Consider the following 19,003-nt stretch of genomic DNA (forward strand, 5'->3'; position numbering starts at 1 on the left):
TAAGATGAGGTCACGAAGATAGGATGGACAAAGATTTTCATGGCGTAAGTGAGGAGGGTTATTTCCATGAAGGCTGGCTGTCCAGCACGTTAACCACTGTGCAGTGTGTGAATGTGCATTTAAAGACTGTACATGTATGTTTTTTAACAGTAGTGCTTTAGCTTTCTGTCGAATATTAATCAAATTGAGACCACCGTGAGCATATGGGAGGGACAGAACCGACCGTCGTACTCGGAAAAGGCATCCTTTCCATAGAAACCACCCAATGAGGGAGTCTATTTTCTTGGCATGCATTTCTGTTAAAGGAAAAATTTGTGCCACATACCAAAGTTTGGAGCAAAGGTAGGCGTTAGTAGGAACATGCAGCATATATCGCCTTCCACGTATGCTAGCGCAATGAGTTTTGGTAATTGAAGTAATGATAGTGTACCTAGCGCAATGAGTTTTTGTAATTGAAATCATGAAGGAGTATGACGTATGTAATTGAAGTCGTGAAAGAGTATGATGTATGTAATTGAAGTAATGATAGTGTACCTAGCGCAATGAGTTTTTTCAATTGAAGTAATGACTGTAATTATTTTGGATTGATAACGCATGGCAGATGGTGCCGCTGGCGCCATTACTGTCTGACCGCAGCGCGACTTTCCTTTATACTTTCCCCGCCCGTTCACTTTGTATATTACCGACTGCCGCGTTGTATTGAACGTTAGCTCTGCACTGGCGCCATTACCGTTGCGCCGCCCGCTTTGTATATCTGCCGCTCGGTAGCCGTGGACGCTAATGGTATTTTCGGCGCACTGTAAGAGACAAGTTACCTTTTGATATCACCACTGATGTTTTTGACGTAGCACTCTGATGACACATGAACCGCACAGATCGTGGTTTTATGATTTCGGAGTTTTTTTTTTAATTTTAATTATTTGTAGAATGAACTTGATTTTTCCGAACAACTTAGAATTATTTATTGTTATAATAACATTTTCATATATTATAGTAACTTTTAGTTTTCTTTGCGGAAAGAAAATTAAAGACAAACTAGCTATGCATCTTTTTATGTGTTAATACTTTCGAAGATAGATTTCTCTTTGCGTATAAGGAGGTGCTGACATCATGTGGCAGAATTTTGTACTACAATGACTTGGAGAACTTGATAGCATATATGACCTGTTTGAAATGAACCCTTAGCGATGGGTTTTCGTATGATTGAAGTGGGATATTCGTTGTTACTGGAAATTTGGAACTCAATCTTGAAAGCATATGGAACATATTTATTTTTAAAATGTCATTTACCTCTAAATGAAATACAGCTTGTTGAAATATTATTTTTGATGCTTGTGTCTATTTTGATGTACACAAGAACTATAAAGTATTTTGAAATGAGGACGGTTAATGAGTTATAAATGTAGACAATATCTGATTAACAGCGACAGCTGTTGTAATAAAAACATGCTTTGATTTCTAGTGCTATTTTTTGAACCTCTATGGGACTTTCTCCTATAGATGATATTATCTGCAGTAATAGCCCAATGAGTGATATTATCTAAAGAACCACTTTATGGCGACTCTTTAGATATTTTAAGATTTACTTATGTGAAGATATTTATGTCTGCAAGACGCCTCTAATTGTGTACTAATAGACGATTTGAAAGGAATGACCACTAAAGGTTACTTTGATGGAATGCTAGTTAAGGAAAGAAAGTGCTATGTATACTGGCGTCGTTATTTACAGAGGTTATTGCCATGTAATCAGTAAACGGTTTCCACAATTTTCTCTTTTAAGTGCAATCTTATTTTGGAATAACATGCTGGCTAGAAATAAAATAAATAAATTGGTTAACTGTTTGCTTAACCCAAAAACTAGGACAAGGCAGGAGTCTGACCCCTCATTTATTATATCTGATGAAAATGCATGAGGAAATTAGATTTTATCTTTTTTTTTTTTTTAAATAAGCATACCGGTAGAAAGCTGAAAGATATTTTGTAACTAATCATAGATAGGAGAAGGGAGGGCAGGTAAATGAACTTATGCTTTGACGAAATTGAGGTGGCTTTATAAATACATGACCGACCATAGCCGATTTATTATTTGGGTAGTACTGCGCTTGGTATAGAGAAGATTTTATTGTGTGGTCGTATTAGAATTTATTGGTGTTCTAGTTTTGGTGTTTGATTTCTGCAGATAGGTGTATTGACATTGAAGATTGTTTCAGCGCTTATGCAGAATTAAGGTAAGAAAACTTTAGCTAATTTTATACACAGAAAATATAGAATTAAATATTGCAAAGATTGATTAATTTATGAAATTGATATTTCGTTTTTAAACTTTGTTTTATTAAATGAGATTTGTTTCATTATGTTGATTGTACTTGAGTTTATAGACCTGTTTAGCACCGATTTTTTTTTTTTTTAAATGAAACGAACAAACTAATAAACAATGAAAAGCAAAGCTGAATACTGCTTTGTAGGAATAAAAGAATTAATTGCCGAAGGCACATACGCTAAAAAGTTTAGCAGTAAAGAAGCTCTATTATTATTATTATTATTATTATTATTATTATTATTATTATTATTATTATTATTGAGCTGGAATTTTGCTCATCTTGAGCTTGATTTTAAACTTGTTTACCGTTTTGGAGATTTTATTATTGTGCAGTACAGAATTTGAATCAAAGTTGTAGGAAACATTATTTGTTGAAGTGATTTATTGGAGTTTACTAGTGTGAAATGCGTATTTATCACGTTGGTGTTTAAGGTTTTCTAACTAGGAATCAATTTGAGATTATATATAAAGAGAGATTCCTTCGTTTTGCGAAAAAAGGATTAATTGCAAGAATATTATCTTATTTGGTTGTTTTTCAGTGCCTTTATCATCATTACGTTTGTTTTCCTTATTTTGTAATATGACCATTAAATTATGATGTCAAGTCTAGTGAATTACATTTATGTTGTTCCCTTATAGTCAGCGAATACTAAGCTTTTTATTGTTGATTTTACATACTGATAGTATCAAATATTGACTTTATATGAAATGGGGGCATTGCCAATGTTACAGGAATTGGTGCGTGACAGAATAATTAAGTTTAAAGGGTTTGAATTATAAAATTTTGTGAGTATCCAGCGAGTTGGTAGCAGTAAAAATAAAGAATGTCCAGCTAGGGACAAGTCATGAGATGTAATTGTAGAATAATTTCCATTAACATCTAGATGTTTTACACCGCATAATGAGAGAAGTCTACGCTTATTGGTCGTACTGTTATTTCTTATATTAGCTTTGTAATTGAATTTTATTTTCCCACTTAGATCTTTTGGATTATAACTTATCGAAAATGTACTTTTTCAATTTTACGGTTATTGAGTAAAATTACGTTTAAAGTCCAAGATAATACATAGAGTTCATTTAGAACTGTGGCTATATGAAGCATAGCTTAGCGTTGCTTCCCCATTGGTGGGTTTCTCACAACTAGGACGTGTACGTTAATTGATTAGTAAGGAACAAGCTTTATTATTACTTTTAACAACTAGGCTATAGGAGACACGGACCTATATTTTATTATATTCCTGAACCATAGGAAGTAACATGGGGGATCTCCACCGTGTTAAAGCCGTATATGATACTCCGAGAAAACTTTAATACTTTATAGATGTTATTTCTTTTGGACGCATATAAAATTAAATTTTATGGGAGCAGCTTAAATGAAAGTAGAAATTGCGTAGAGTGAAATAACAGTTTTTAATTTATTGGATATCATAGAGTGAAGCAAAGCGAATAGATTTATAACTGATGAAATAGCGTAATACAGTTAATATTGACACTTAACGACATTGGATAGAGTGTATGAACTAAGTTATTAGTTTAATGGGTGGCGAAACATAAGTTTCAAAGTTATGGCTATTTAAGACATGAACCTCCAACGGTGTAATTATATGAGGTATATATTATTGAATTAGTAGCGCCACTTTGTTTGGTTTGAGATTCTAAAGACTGTTAGTAATTTTAAAAACGGACGGCACACACGTTTGTTTGTTTTTTTTTTTTTTTTTTTTTAAAGTTTTGGAGAACAAATTTAAAGAATTCTCTCACTTTGTTTACTGCATTATATTGTTTTAAGTCACTTGAGGAAAAACTTGCAGTTATAATGATCTGAGGAATAATCCCGACTTTTTACAATTATAGTTGCTAAGTTATGAGGGAAATGGTGATTATTTTGATCCATTAAAATAGATAGAACCTCGAAAAAATCTATGGACATTGTTATAATGCCCTAACTTGGCTTTGAAGTAAGCACTCTATCACTGATTTCCCCACAATTAAAGAAATATAGGAAATATTTTGGTATGAGGACAAATTGATTAATACTAAGACTATATAAAAGGAGTAGTTGTACTGATTTGATATTTAGATTAATTACACGGTATTTTAGTTTGTAGCTTACATTTTTATTAAGAAATAATGATGATTACAGGGTCCGTAGACACATTTTAGATACAACGAGCTATAGTACTTTTGAATTTTGTTTGTAGCGTACTATTTGAGTTTATTGAAACTAGTATTTCCCGAAACTAAATTTGATTTGTACCTGATTGAGTTCAATATTATTGGAAACATAATTTTATATCAGAATCATCAAATTAGCTATTAGTTTCGTATTTATGTAAAATAAGTTGAACAGTATACATAAATTGTGTTTTTTCACAGCTTTGTTTACAGTAATATTTGAATATTACCGTACCCGATTTGTTTTATATCTATTTCCGTTTGATAATACAAATGAGAAAATGTTTAGATGGACAAAATTTTAAATGACAATTAACAAATAGAGTCTTTAGCTTCCTTAAAATATTTGATGCCGGCGAAAAATGTTATAGCACCCCTCAATACTTGTAAGGTTGATTAGTGGGATGTTTAGGACAATACTCAGAAATACGTATAGGATTGGAATTGAGATTTTAGATTTTCTAGACTTCCTTGGATAATGACTTATTTGAGGACATGCCTAGACTTGTATATTTTGACATTTAAAATGCTTAGCGTACAGCGGGTTTAACTATACAGGGAAGAAATACATATACTTTAGGGAACAATATCAAACATATTTAATAGAAAAGTGCCTGAAATGTTATGTAGTCTAGATAAGCACTTATGTACCGCTGGGTTGCATACAGCCAGGGATATTACCATATCTCAACTTATTCTTTGAAATTTACTATTATAATAAGGTGACATATTTTAGTTTAGCGTCCCACAATTATGAGTTTCGAAAAATACTCACCAATTTTCTTTTAAATGTAAGCCAAAGGCGGGGGTGGGGTCCCACCACAATTTATATAAGATTTAAAATTGTTATGACCGGACACTAGGATTGGGGCAAAGGGAAATTTTGTATGTACTTGTTAAAGATTTAGTATCTTTCAGTTTATGGTGATTATGAGAAAATGAAATGAAATCTTTGAGTCCCACGGTTATGCCGGTTAGGCTAAAGGAGACGGTGATTATTTTTTGGTTCGTTTCTTATTTTTTATATTCTCCTAATAAATTAGTCGGAGCAACTTATTTTACGGATCGATTTCTATGAAATCTCATAAAGAGAAACTTGTTTCGAAAATATTTTAAAAATTGCGAACTTGCAAAATAAATCGTTTGCTGTGCAAACTCGTTGTTAAAAATAAGGTGATTGAACTAAATATGGGAGCTAAAATAAGCTCTTAAAAGTATATAGGAAGTGGGAGGAAACCCACGCACACTGTGTTTGTCCACCACAATTTATAAAAAAATAAATCCAAACAATGTTTGTCATGAAAATGTTGAAATATTTGGAGGGAGCAGGGTTTGAACCCGGGACTCCAAACACCGGAGGTAAATGCTCTACCACTTTTAAACTTCATGACTTATTTCCTACTTTAACCACTTTTCAAAACTATTAGGCACGACAGGGACACGAACATAGAAACATTGAGGGCAGTTAAAATTCCACCCTTGCTACTACAGAGGGACTCGAACCCCAATTGGCTTTACCTCACAATTATCAGCCTAACGCCTCAGACCGCTCGGCTACACCCACCGGCTCACTGAACCACCGCGGCCCTTATGAGAAATGAATTTTTATATTGATTTGCTTTACAAAGAAAGCTGTTGAAAAAGTATATAAAAAAGTGGAAGGAAACACACGATTACGCTGATTATTCACTACAATTTATACAAAACACTTGTTTTTTTGTCATGAGAACGCTACAGGGAACCAAGAATTTCTAGCACTGACCCCAACAATTTTACTATTGAGTATGGCATACATTCGAGTTAAATGGACACAATTTTAACTATAAGTAGGATACGCATTTAATTAGAAGATTTCAATATAATCAGAGGCGAAAGAACTGTACGCTGTTAATATTCGTGAAAGTATGAGGAGTAGTCAATATGAATAATAGAAGCAGAAACACTTGTTTCAATTCAATGTGAATACTATTGTTCAAGACACTGAGACATGTGAAACTAAGAAAAACCGGTTCATTATTTGTCCAACTTATATTTGCAGATAGGGCCAAGTTATTGATATTGTTAGAAAATATAGCTGATACATTGTAAAGACTCATTTTCATGCTAACAATAATAATAATGATTAAATTTAGGCATCCCTTTTTTCTTATAGTGACTAATTTAGTTCAAAGTAGAATGCTTACCCTGGACCCCTACATTAGATAAATGCTTACCCAATGAGAGTCCACGTATATGGAAACTTAATGTATATGTAACAGAAAGTATCTGATTTAAAGTAAATTTGTATTAGTTGAGTCCGCTACATTTGTATTTACCTTGGGTTCTTAAGTAACTAAGTTCTGAATTACAGATACTTTATATATGTAAAAACACATGATCGTTGAAGCTGCATGAACTCCTATTATTACTACAACTATTGCTACTCCCACTACTACTATTACTACTACTATTAGTACTACTGCTATCGCTACTACTATTACCAACTACTAGTATTACCACTGTCCCCGCCGCTAGTGCCACTAGTATTCTACCATTACTACCCCCTAGTACTAGTATTACTACTATTGCTACTCCCACTACTACTACTACTACTACTAGTATTGCCATCACTATTGCTATTAGTATCCTACCAGCACTACCACTGCTACTACCACTACTACTACTATTAGTACTACCACCACTACTAATACTATCGACTACTAGTATTACCACTGTTAGTCACTACTGCTATTAGTATTCTACCACTACTACTACTACTAGTAGTAGTAGTATTACCACTGCCACAATTACTACTGCTACTAATACTCTATTAGTACTACCGCTGCTACTACTACTACTACTACTATTATCGCTACTTCCGCTACTACTACTACTACTATTACTACTACTATTAGTACTACTGCTATCGCTACTACTATTACCAACTACTAGTATTACCACTGTCCCCGCCGCTAGTGCCACTAGTATTCTACCATTACTACCCCCTAGTACTAGTATTACTACTATTGCTACTCCCACTACTACTACTACTACTATTGGCTGTATGTGAACTATCGAGTATCGGCTACTACTTGTTGTTTTGCTGCTATTTTTTGTTCCATTTGTAATCTAACCTTCTTTCTTCTACTACCATGTAAACTTTGCATGTCTGTCTCTTTTTTCTTTCTTTGCATGTATGCCCTTTTTTAATCAAAGTTTCTTTTCTTTGTGTTGTATCTCTATTTTTACCTATTTGCTCTATGCAGAATGCTATTAGATTTCTATTTCACCTTTTGTACTATTTGTACCTATTTCTATTTTACTCTTTTCTTGATCAGCTTCTAAATTCCCCGTTTCTTTCCTTGGTTTATCTCTATTGAATATTTCTCTTTTTTAGGTATGTCTATCTCTTTTTTATAGAATAATATGATGAAGTAGATAAAAAACTAAGTAAAGTACCATTAACAAGCCATATCTTACAGATTAGTATCTTCTCTTGCTTGAGTTTGACTCCTTTTTATGTAACCTAAGCTATTCCAACTTATTGTGTGCTACCCTAACTTTGATGGGCTTCCAATTTTACATAAATTACATCCTGATTTGCTCTTTCTTTGGTTTTCCCTACTATGCTTTAGCTAACATATTCTTGCTTCTGCCCACTCACCTTTACTTGTTATGTAATATATATCTGTCCTTCATTGACTCTATGGTATGGATCGCTAAATATTTTCTTTCTGTTTGTTGTAGTACATGATTTCCTCTTTTACTTTGCTGCCGCTACTTTTATTCTTGCTGTTATTGTACTGAACTAAATTTATTTTATTGTATTTGTGCTTTGCCTCATTCGTCAACTGTCAATGTCCTACAATACTTAATAAAGACCAATACGGTCATGATCTGAATAATTTGTTTTGAATTATTTTAAACTTTTAAGATCTTGTCTGCAGCTAAGCTTTAACTAACTCTATGGTCTATGGAACCCGGAGGTTCACAGAAGCTCTCCACTGACTTTTATTCTTGCATCAATTTTTACTTTGTATTCCAATCTCTGCGAGATCCATCTTAATATTTTCCTCCCATTTGCGCCTAGGTCTTCCTAATGGTTGTTTTCCGACTGGTCTTCCAGTCAAGAGTTTGAAAGCGTTCTTCCATTTCAGCTGCATGATTTGCCCTCTTAGACTTGATGATCCTAACAATGTTGGGTAAAACCGTATAAATTATGTAGTTCCGCCATTTTCATTTCCGAGGACTGAATATTCATTTTAGGATCATGTTTTCAAATACTTTTTAGTTTATGTTCTTCCCTCAGAGTAAGTGACAGTGTTTTGCAGTCATACAGAACAACAACTAAGCTTTAAATGTTTCCTAAACTTAAGCTCATGTCCTGCTTTTACTTGCTAACTAATTAGTTCGTTAGTTTTTAATGCTAAACCAGTAATTAATGCTTTTAACTAATGCATACTCAAGTTTGTGTTCCTATCCTGAACTAAGCTTAAGCTATTTGTAAAGTTTTCTGTCTCCCTGTTTGCTATTATATGTCTGTTACCAATTCTATTATTAGATGTCTCTTAGAATTGTGTGCTCCTCTTTGTAGATGATTTTAAGAGTGGTGTATGGGTTCCTTATTGTGCTAGCATTATATATTTCTTAATCTGCTTGAGTACTATTTTATTGTGTTTAGTATTTTTTTCTTGCTTGGCTTCTACTATTTACTATTATTAGCACTACTACTTGTATTCTATTATAACTTCTTTAACCTAACCCAAACTATTTATCTTTTTTGTATATAGCAGAAGCTTTCTGTTTGTGTATAATTCAAATTAGTTATGTTTTGTCATTATACACGTTTTTCTTCTTATGTTTGCCTTTGTTTTTTCTTTGTATTGTTTTTTGTACTCTGTTTTCGTAGACGTTTTTTATAAATGTTTTCTTTAGGTTTCTCGTAACTTATCAAAACGCCATTGACATCACCTGTATACCTTCCTAGTATCTTATAGTACTGATATTTGAAAATTAAATTTTAACAGAACCAAATGATTTATACATATTTCAGAAATATATATCTTATATAAGGCATAGCATATAGTATAGTATACTAACATATAGATATAGATATAGATATATCTCTAATGTAAATATAAATATAGTTATAGATAGATATAGTTATATATATATAGATATAGTTATATATATAGATATAGATAGATATAGATATAGATATATAGTTATAGATAGATATAGATATATAGTTAGATATACTTATAGATATAGATATATATAAATATAGCTATATATATATAGATATAGATAGATATAGATATAGATATATAGTTATAGATAGATATAGATATATAGTTAGATATACTTATAGATATAGATATATATAAATATAGTTATAGATATAGTTATAGATAGATAGATAGATATAGTTATAGATATAGTTGTAGATATAGATATATCTCTAATGTAAATATAGATATATAGTTATAGATATAGATATAGATATAGTTATAGATAGATATATATAGCTATATATAGATATATAGTTATAGATAGATATAAATATAGTTATAGATATAGATAGATAGATATATAGTTAGATATACTTATAGATATAGATATATATAAATATAGTTATAGATATAGTTATAGATAGATAGATATAGATAGATATAGTTATAGTTGTAGATATAGATGTATCTCTAATGTAAATATAGATATATAGTTAGGTATAAGGTTTTATACTACAACATATGTTCTAACATATGTTACGTTATATTTTAGGTTACCCTTTTGTGGCAATACCACTATTACTGGTGTACTACTAACAAGTATCAAGAAGTACCAAGCAGAAGTACCAGAGGAGCAAGATATTTTCTGCTACCAAAGGTATTTTTTATTCCTTTTGTACTTAAATAGACCATTTATGTTGGTGCAAGGATATTATTGAAATAGTAAAATAAGAATTTTTTGTAAGTTCACAACGTAGCTGGTCTTAGGAGTATGCTCTGGCATACGAACCAATAAAAATAAGAACTTTTTTTGTAAGTTCACACTGTAAGTGTTCGAGAAATTTATTAGGAGCTTTTTAATATTTCGCAGCGTAGCTGCTCTAGCGAGTATGCTCTGGCATACGAACCAATAAAATATTTTAAAAACGAGTGTTATTTTAAATAACACGAACGAATAAAATAATCACACTGTAAGTGTTCGAGTAATTTATTACGAGAGGTTAAATTAATAAGAAGTTTTCACAGAAAATGATCCGTCAAAGTTAAGAAAGAAACATTAAAAGACCAAGTAGAAATAGTTAAGCATATAAAAAAAGAAACATTGAAAGACCAAATAGAAATAGTCAAATATATAAAAATGATTAGCTTAAGTTATGTTGAGTTAGTTTGATTAATCATTCTAATATTCATAGTATAGTTGTTCCGAGTAATTTACAAGTTCTCAATTTTTAGTATTTTTGAAATTATTTGTAGGTTCACACTACAAGTGTTCTGAGATTTCATAGAAATCGAAACAATAAAAAAAAGTTGAATTTGCTAAGCAAATGAACCAATAAAATAAAATAACACGAACGAATAAAATAATCACACTGTAAGTGCTCGAGTAATTTATTACGAGAGGTTAAATTAATAAGAAGTGAATCATAAAAAATAATTAGGAAAATAAATTACAAGTGTTGCTTAGTAATGTTTCATTGTTTCAGGGCAACTCATTGGAGGTAACTACTTGGAGTAAAAGTGGCAGCGGAATTCAGAATTCCAAAGTATCAAAGTTCACAGAAGTAAAGTAAGTATCATTGGTAACTTACATAATAGTTTATGCTTAAGAATTTTTTTTAAAGTTCACAGCGTAGCTGCTCTTACGACTTTCTAATTTTTAAAAACGAGTGTTATTTTAAATAACACGAACGAATAAAATAATCACAGCGTAGCTGCTTTGAGCTTGTGTAGCATGCAGATTACTTTGAAAGAATTATTTTGCATTATTTCATTTGTTATAGCGTGCATTATTTTGTAACATGCAGATTACTTTATGAAATAACTATTTTGCATTACTTATTTCTTTGAGAGCGTGCATTTGTTTGCACAACATAAAGTTTATAACATGTTTCCATTTACAACATACATTTTTTTTTTGTTATCAACTAATACATTTTTTCTTGCATACATATTTTTGAATTTATTTTTTGTTCACATGAAAGTTTTTTAGCATGCAGTTTTGTTAACACCACTTAAAAATTTTTTAGCATGCAGTTTGTTAACACCACTTAAAAATTTTTTAGCATGCAGTTTGTTAACACCACTTAAAAATTTTTTGTAGCATGCAACATAGTTAAATTTTTACAAATTAATTTCTACAGTTTAGTAATATACATTTTCAAATTTTTTTTTTTATACTGAAATATAATTTCATGTAAAGTAATATTGTCTTTCTTTGTTATTACAGCATTCAAGTGTTTCATCCTCAAGTGTGAATTTATCACTTCTCATATTTTATTTGACATTTAAGAACATTTAGATAAGGATTTCCTGTCTTTCCAGCGGCGGTAAGTGTTCATATACATTTTTTTAAACTTTAAAACTTGTTAATAAATAGAAATAAAAATAATTGTTACTTACATAAATGAAATAATAAAACAATATTTTAATTTAATGAAACTATAATATAAAGAGTATATAAGAAGATTAATCACACAAAAAAAATAACATAATTATGAAGAATTCAATATTACAATTAACAAACTTTCATTAGTAGTGCATTATAAAAATAGTTACAATAAATCAAAATTTACAAATTGAATAGTCACAAAATATTTATTAAATATATTAGTTTTCTTTGTTGATGCATTTCATTGAATACTGTAGAACAGTTATCATATTAATTATTTTATTTGTTCTTATTTTGTTTGTTAATTTAATATGCTTTCTCTAACTATACGTATTTTAAATTTAGTAATTGATCTTTTAAATAATGATGCTTTTCCTAATATGATTTAATTATTTTAATTTTTGCTAATCCTATTTAATAAATTTTCTCTGTTGATTGGTGTTGAACTATGATTTGTAAGTAATCGAACTTTCATTCTAACCATACGTAATTTTTCTTAACTATAATTTGTAACAATTAACTATTTGAATGCTATTTTGAATAGAACTGCATTATCTTTAAAATCTGCTGTTTCTATGCTGTTGTTTGTTTTAATCATTGGCTGAATTAAATAAGGGTTTCCTAACCTATGTGGATTAATTCAGTATATTCTTTAAATCTCTGCTATATTGTTTGTCTGATAAAGTTCTGATGCTTTGGGTCATAAACTATTCTAAACCTTTTTCTAACCTTGTTTCTTATTTGATTTTTGCTAAATTGTTTCTTATTTGATGTGTTTTGTTTACTATGTTATTTTTATTAATTTGTGTTTCTGTTTATTATTACTTGGATTTTTTTTTTATTGCAAATGTTATTTTGAAATGATTTTTTTATTCTTTGGAATGTTCACATCAGATATGTTCATTTTTTCAAATATGAAAATATTATTGTCCGTGAAAAATAAATATTCGGAAACATTCGGTTAAGTTCGGGAAACTTCGAGAACGTCACATAACTTTAAATAATACATGTTTGTAAAATAACATTATTACTTTAGAAAATATTTTATGTCGTCTGGGTACGAGATTACAAACTAAATTATTTGGGTACGAGATTACAAACTGAACACGATTGGGTACGAGACTTTAAAGTAAATGTATCTGGGTACGAGATTACAAACTAAATGCATTTGGGTACGAGATTACATTTCCGAAAGTATAAATACGGCGCAGCAAGCCGCGGCGAATCAGTATAGAGGACGCTCCTGTTTGTACGCTGTGCTGCAATTGTAAAACAGTTAGATAAATATTACAGGATTTTGTCATTTAGTGTTATCAGAAACTGTGAGTGGATTTGCCGGTTTGTAAAGTGAAAAACTTACGGAGTTATAGTTATCAGGATCTGATGATAAACATTTAATTATATTTTCAATAAACAGTATTAATATACGATTGGTATTTTTCGGCAATCTTCGGCAAACTTCGGAAAATTTCGTTAATGTTCGGAAAACTTCGTGTGGAATTTACAATATTTTCGTGTATATAACCCAGGTAAAATTGAGCGGTCAGTCAGTAGTGAAAAATTATTGAAATTGTGAAGACGTTCCTGGTTTATACTACGTGGTGCAATTAGCCTGAAGAGAATTTTATTACGGCAAACTGTAAACTGGTGATAGCGGAAACTATTGAAGAATTTACCGATAAAGTTAAATAGTGTGTTCGATAAACTGAAAGAAAAGTCACGAAAAGATTTATTATTATAGTTAACGGCAAATATTAGTGCAATTATCGATAAGCTTTCAAGTGTATTGTCGGTAAACTTGAAACTAAATTTGTGATTTACAATTATCGTTGTGCGTGAAAAATACTGTGAATTTACTTGAACATATATTTGATTACAGATGGCACATATGGCATTAATTAAGGAGGCAGAAAATCTGTTGGCTCTTCAAGAGCAATTTGGATTTGAGGCGGCTGAAGTTACATTTTATACTTGGACAAGGCTAATAGAAAATTATCATTCCAAGGGGGTGCGTGTGTATAATGAGCAATATGATAGTTTATTACGTGCGCTATTACACCATTTTAAGGGTGTGCAGAATGTTATTTTAGCAGGGTGTAAATCCGCAACCGATATCAGCGATCTTTATCGGATAGGATTTTTCCGCAAAGATGATATAAAAAATCAGGCTTGCGAAAAGTTCAAGCAGTTGATATTAGCAGGTAAGACAGATGGCTTATTTGCTGAAGCTGCTGCTGAACTATTAGGTGATCCTGTGAACTTAGCAGAATCAAGTTCTATGAGTTCTGGGGAACCTATAAACTTGCCAGGGCCAAGCTCTGCAAATTCTGGGGAACCTATAAACTTAGTAGGATCTGGTTCTGTGAGTTCTGAGGATGTGTCTAAGACAATGGATGGTATGGGTGTGCCAAATTTTAAGATTGTAAGGAGTACATCTCGTAATTACGCATACTTTGGGCTAAAGGGGACAGAGCTAACCATTAAGTGTATGGGCTCAAATGGAATCGAAGACCCGGAAAAATATATACGAAATTTGTTTGATTTCGTAATGGCTCATACAATAAAGGATGTTGACAAGAACACCTATATAGGAATAACTATCGAGAGCAGTGCCTCGAAGTTAAATAAGCCAATTTATCTCTCATGGCGAAAAAAATCTGAATTGAACCCGGAGGCCCTCTTCTCCATAGTGGAAAATACCCTCAATAGCAATGAGGAGTTCCTAATCGGAGGTGATGTCACGTTTAAGGTGCATAGTGTGCATCTCCGTAAAGGAAGAGGAAAAACACGGAATCGAACCATCAAGAAGTATGCACCATTGGGTGAATTTTTAGAAGACAAGGTAATTCCGATGGAGAACGACGTGTACTGCCTTCCCAAGAGCATCATCCTTGGGATGGCAAGGGCCGACCAAAAACACAAGCAGGTATATAAATTAAAGAATCATCCACAACGTTTGTTAAATCAGGCTGTTAGATTATGTGAAAGATTAAACATAGAACCTGGTGAACAAAACGGATGTACTCTCGAAGACGCCAAAAAGATACAGAGCCACCTTGCATCGAAGTACCAAATCATTGTCTTTGAAAGGAAGGATAATAGTCGGGAATTTCATGTGTTATATCCGGGTATAAAAGGTGGTAAACAGATATATATTCTATACGAGAATAATCACTATCAATTGATTGGAAGTATCCTAAACTTATTAGGTACAAGAGGATTTTGTAAATCCTGTTTGCAGGGGTACAATAATAATGGGCTTTATCATAAGTGCGAATTCAAGTGTTCAGCTTGTGAAAAATTCCATGAATTATTTACTTCTGAAATTAAACGCGAATGTAATGATTGTCATAGATTCTTTTCATCGGATGAATGTTTCAGCAATCATAAAAATGTAACAAAACGTGGCAAGAGTGTATGTGACTTAGTCAGGGTTTGTAACGATTGTGGTATTATGTTTGATTTAAGACGACGACGGAAATCTGAACACAAGTGTGGTGAGCGGTTGTGTAAGGCGTGTAACATGCATGTAGACCGTAACCATGCTTGTTATGTTCAAAAAGAAAACCTTACCCGGGTCGAAAAGTATTTGTACATTGTATTCGATGTAGAGACTATGCTACTGGATATGAATGTTAAGGGGGAACAACAACATGAGGTAAATCTTGTGTGTACACAACTAATTTGTTACTCATGCAAGGGTAATTCGTTGGATGATACGTGCCATATATGTGGAGATGAAAACGGAAATCGTGAGTTTTCTTTTAAAACTCTTGGCGGGTTTGTTAAGTTTGTGTTAACACCTCGTAAAGGATTTGACAAGGTCATTGTGTTATCACATAATGGGGGTCGTTATGATATCCATTTTGTAGCTAAACATCTTATAGAGACCGAGCATCTTTCCGTAAATTTAACAATGACGGGACAAAAAATTATTGAATTGAGAGTTGGGAACGGGCATATTGTGTTCAGGGATAGTTACTTATACATGGGAATTAAACTGTCAAAATTACCCAAAACTTTAGGCTTATCTGGCAACTTGCGGAAGGGATCTTTCCCATACTTGTTTAATACACCAAGTAATCAAAATTATGTAGGCAAAATTCCGGATCTTAAGTATTTTGATCCCGACAGTTTGTCCCCCGAAGAGAAAAGACAGCTAATCGCCTGGCACCAAGAACGTGCTTTAAGCGGCGAGGAGTATGATCTCCAAAAGGAGATGCTCGCGTACTGTCGTAATGACGTAAGAATTTTAGCTGAGGGTATCATAAAATTCTCAGACCTGATCGAAGAAAAAACTAACGGCATCCAATGTTTCATTTCTTCAAGTACGATAGCCAGTCTTGCTATGCATGTCTATTGTACCTTATATTTACCTAAAGATTCAATTGGTGTAATTCCACCTCTTGGATTTGATTATCGTGACCGTCAAAGTGTGAAAGCACTGCAGTGGTTGCGATACATGAAATTATCAAGAGGTACTGAAATTCAGTGTTCGGAAAATGGCACCGAAAGACGCTTTGGGAAATATAAGGTTGATGGATATGAACCAAGTAGTAAAACTGTGCTAGAGTTCTATGGATGTTTTTGGCATTGTTGTCCCACGTGTTATCCAGAGTTACGTCATGAACAGCTTGACGACCCCTCGTCTTATCGTACAATTATGCAGCAACGTTATGAGGAGACTGTCATTAAAGCAAATTACCTACGTGGCCGTGGTTTTAACCTTATTGAAATGTGGGAATGTGAGTGGGATGATCAGGTGAAGAAGGACAAGTCCATACAGGAGTTTATCAAGACTCAGTGTAAGGATATTGTCGATCATTTGATCCCCAAACATGCATTTAATGGCGGTCGCACAGAATGTTTTAATGCGCTGTATGAGTGTACTGATAATGAAAACATTCAATATCTGGATGTTACGAGTCTCTACCCCTGGGTAATGGCTCGTAAGCCGCTGCCAATAGGTATGCCAAAAATGCATAGGGGGCCGGACTTTCCAGAAGTGGAAGGTATCAATGGGCTTGTTAAATGCACCGTCTTGCCTCCAAGGGATCTTTATTTTCCGATTCTTCCATATGTTGCGGGAGGTCGATTACTTTTCGGCCTTTGCCGTACTTGTATGGAGGAGGAAAGTGTCAATGATTGTTTGCATTGCGATAAGGACCGGGCTATTACAGGTACGTTTTGCACCCCCGAACTTCATAAAGCAATACAAGCCGGATATAAGATACTCGCCATTAAAGAAATATGGGAATTTGAACTCAGCGGCTCCGAGGATCGTAATGCGCATAGTTTGTTTCGCGACTATGTAAATTCTTTCCTCCAAATGAAGCAGGAGGCATCTGGTTTTCCTGCTTCGTGTCAAAATAAAGGAGACGAAGAAAAATATATTAACGAGTATCTTGCCCATGAGGGCATTCAATTGAATCATAATAATATCAGGAAGAACCCGGGATTGAGGTATATCTCCAAAATATTCCTCAACTCCTTATATGGAAAATGGGGGCAGAGAACAGACTTGCCGCAAACAAAAATCATTGATAATCCGGAGACATTTTTTACATATCTATTGTCGGCGCAATATGAGGTTCAATCAGTACTGCCCATTGGTGACGAACACCTAATTATCACATACAAAGACATCGAGAATGAAAACAAACCGTGGAAGTTCTCGAATGTTGTACTTGCCGCGTTTATTACGTCATGGGCAAGGCTTCGACTTTATGACCTCTTGACTTCAGCAGGACCTGAAAATGTTTTGTACTGTGACACGGACAGCATAATGTTTGTCCAGAGACGAAATGATAAGTCCAAGCTTACAACTGGGTCCTACCTGGGTGAACTAACCAATGAAGTTCCGGAAGGGTGGGAAATAGACATGTTTATTGGCTTAGGGGCTAAAAATTATGCGTATAGGCTAAAAGAAATTGGGACGGGAAAACTAGATTATGTATACAAAATCAGGGGTATTACTTTGGACAGTAGAACGCGAAAAGAAATTAATTTTGAACATTTTTACAATTTAGTTCGGAATAAAATTGAAAAGAAGGAGTTAAACTTCCCAGGGAGGATTTCACGTAAGACTGGGTTTACCATTGTTTCACGACCTGAAACAAAAACACATCGAAAAGTCAATAACAAAAGACAAAGATTAAACCCTGACAGTATGACAGATTACCGTACCATTCCTTATGGTTATCAAAGTCGAAGTCCTGTCACGTAATAGATTCTGCGAATGAATGTGTGTATATATGTATATAATTATTTATTTTTATATGTAAATAATAGTGTAAATGGAGGTGAAACATCTATGATAATCATACATTTTCGTTAACTTGACATGACCTGGATATAGCATATAAATATTCTATACTATCAGATTCCTTTCATATTCACAAGTACTGGTTATTATACCATCTTTATAACATATCTGCACCCCTCACACCGCACCCTCATTTTGTAAATAATATATATTGTAAATAGATTTTTATACAAATTTGCAAATAGATTTTCATATACTAAATAGTTTTATATATTATGAATTTTTCATATGTTGCAAATAGATTTTCATATTGTAAATAGTTTTTTTTTCATATAGTAAATACCATTTGTCAAATATTAAATTAGTTAATCAAGTACAAACAATCACTAGAACACTGTATGTATCATTATATTAATCAATTGTTATATATTTTACATTTTTTATTTTTATTATATATCAACATTTTTACTTTTATTATGCACATTCAATTTTTATTTTTATTATGTATTTCACATTTTTATTTTATTATATTTACAATTTTTTATTATATATAATATTTTGTCAATATTTTTACAATAAATTTTTTAAAACTTACATCCATGCCTTTAATTTCTACGTCCTATAAAATTAAAAAAGGTACTTAT

The 19,003-nt window shown here is 32.4% G+C and overlaps 1 protein-coding gene across 1 annotated transcript; it reads left to right on the plus strand.

Annotated features, from left to right (window-relative positions):
- The first annotated feature begins 11,187 nt into the window (after positions 1 to 11,187).
- LOC145686326 (uncharacterized) lies at positions 11,188 to 18,743 on the plus strand. The gene is made up of 3 exons (XM_081759536.1): positions 11,188 to 11,272; positions 11,933 to 12,032; positions 13,974 to 18,743. Exon 3 carries the CDS (start codon positions 13,974 to 13,976, stop codon positions 18,318 to 18,320), a length of 4,347 nt encoding a protein of 1,448 aa, XP_081615662.1. The 5' UTR covers positions 11,188 to 11,272; positions 11,933 to 12,032; the 3' UTR covers positions 18,321 to 18,743.
- The last annotated feature ends 260 nt before the right edge of the window (positions 18,744 to 19,003 follow it).

Source organism: Thermobia domestica, chromosome 5 (assembly GCF_964235325.1).
Source record: "Thermobia domestica chromosome 5, izTheDome1.hap1.1, whole genome shotgun sequence".
Taxonomy (NCBI): Eukaryota; Metazoa; Arthropoda; class Insecta; order Zygentoma; family Lepismatidae; genus Thermobia; species Thermobia domestica.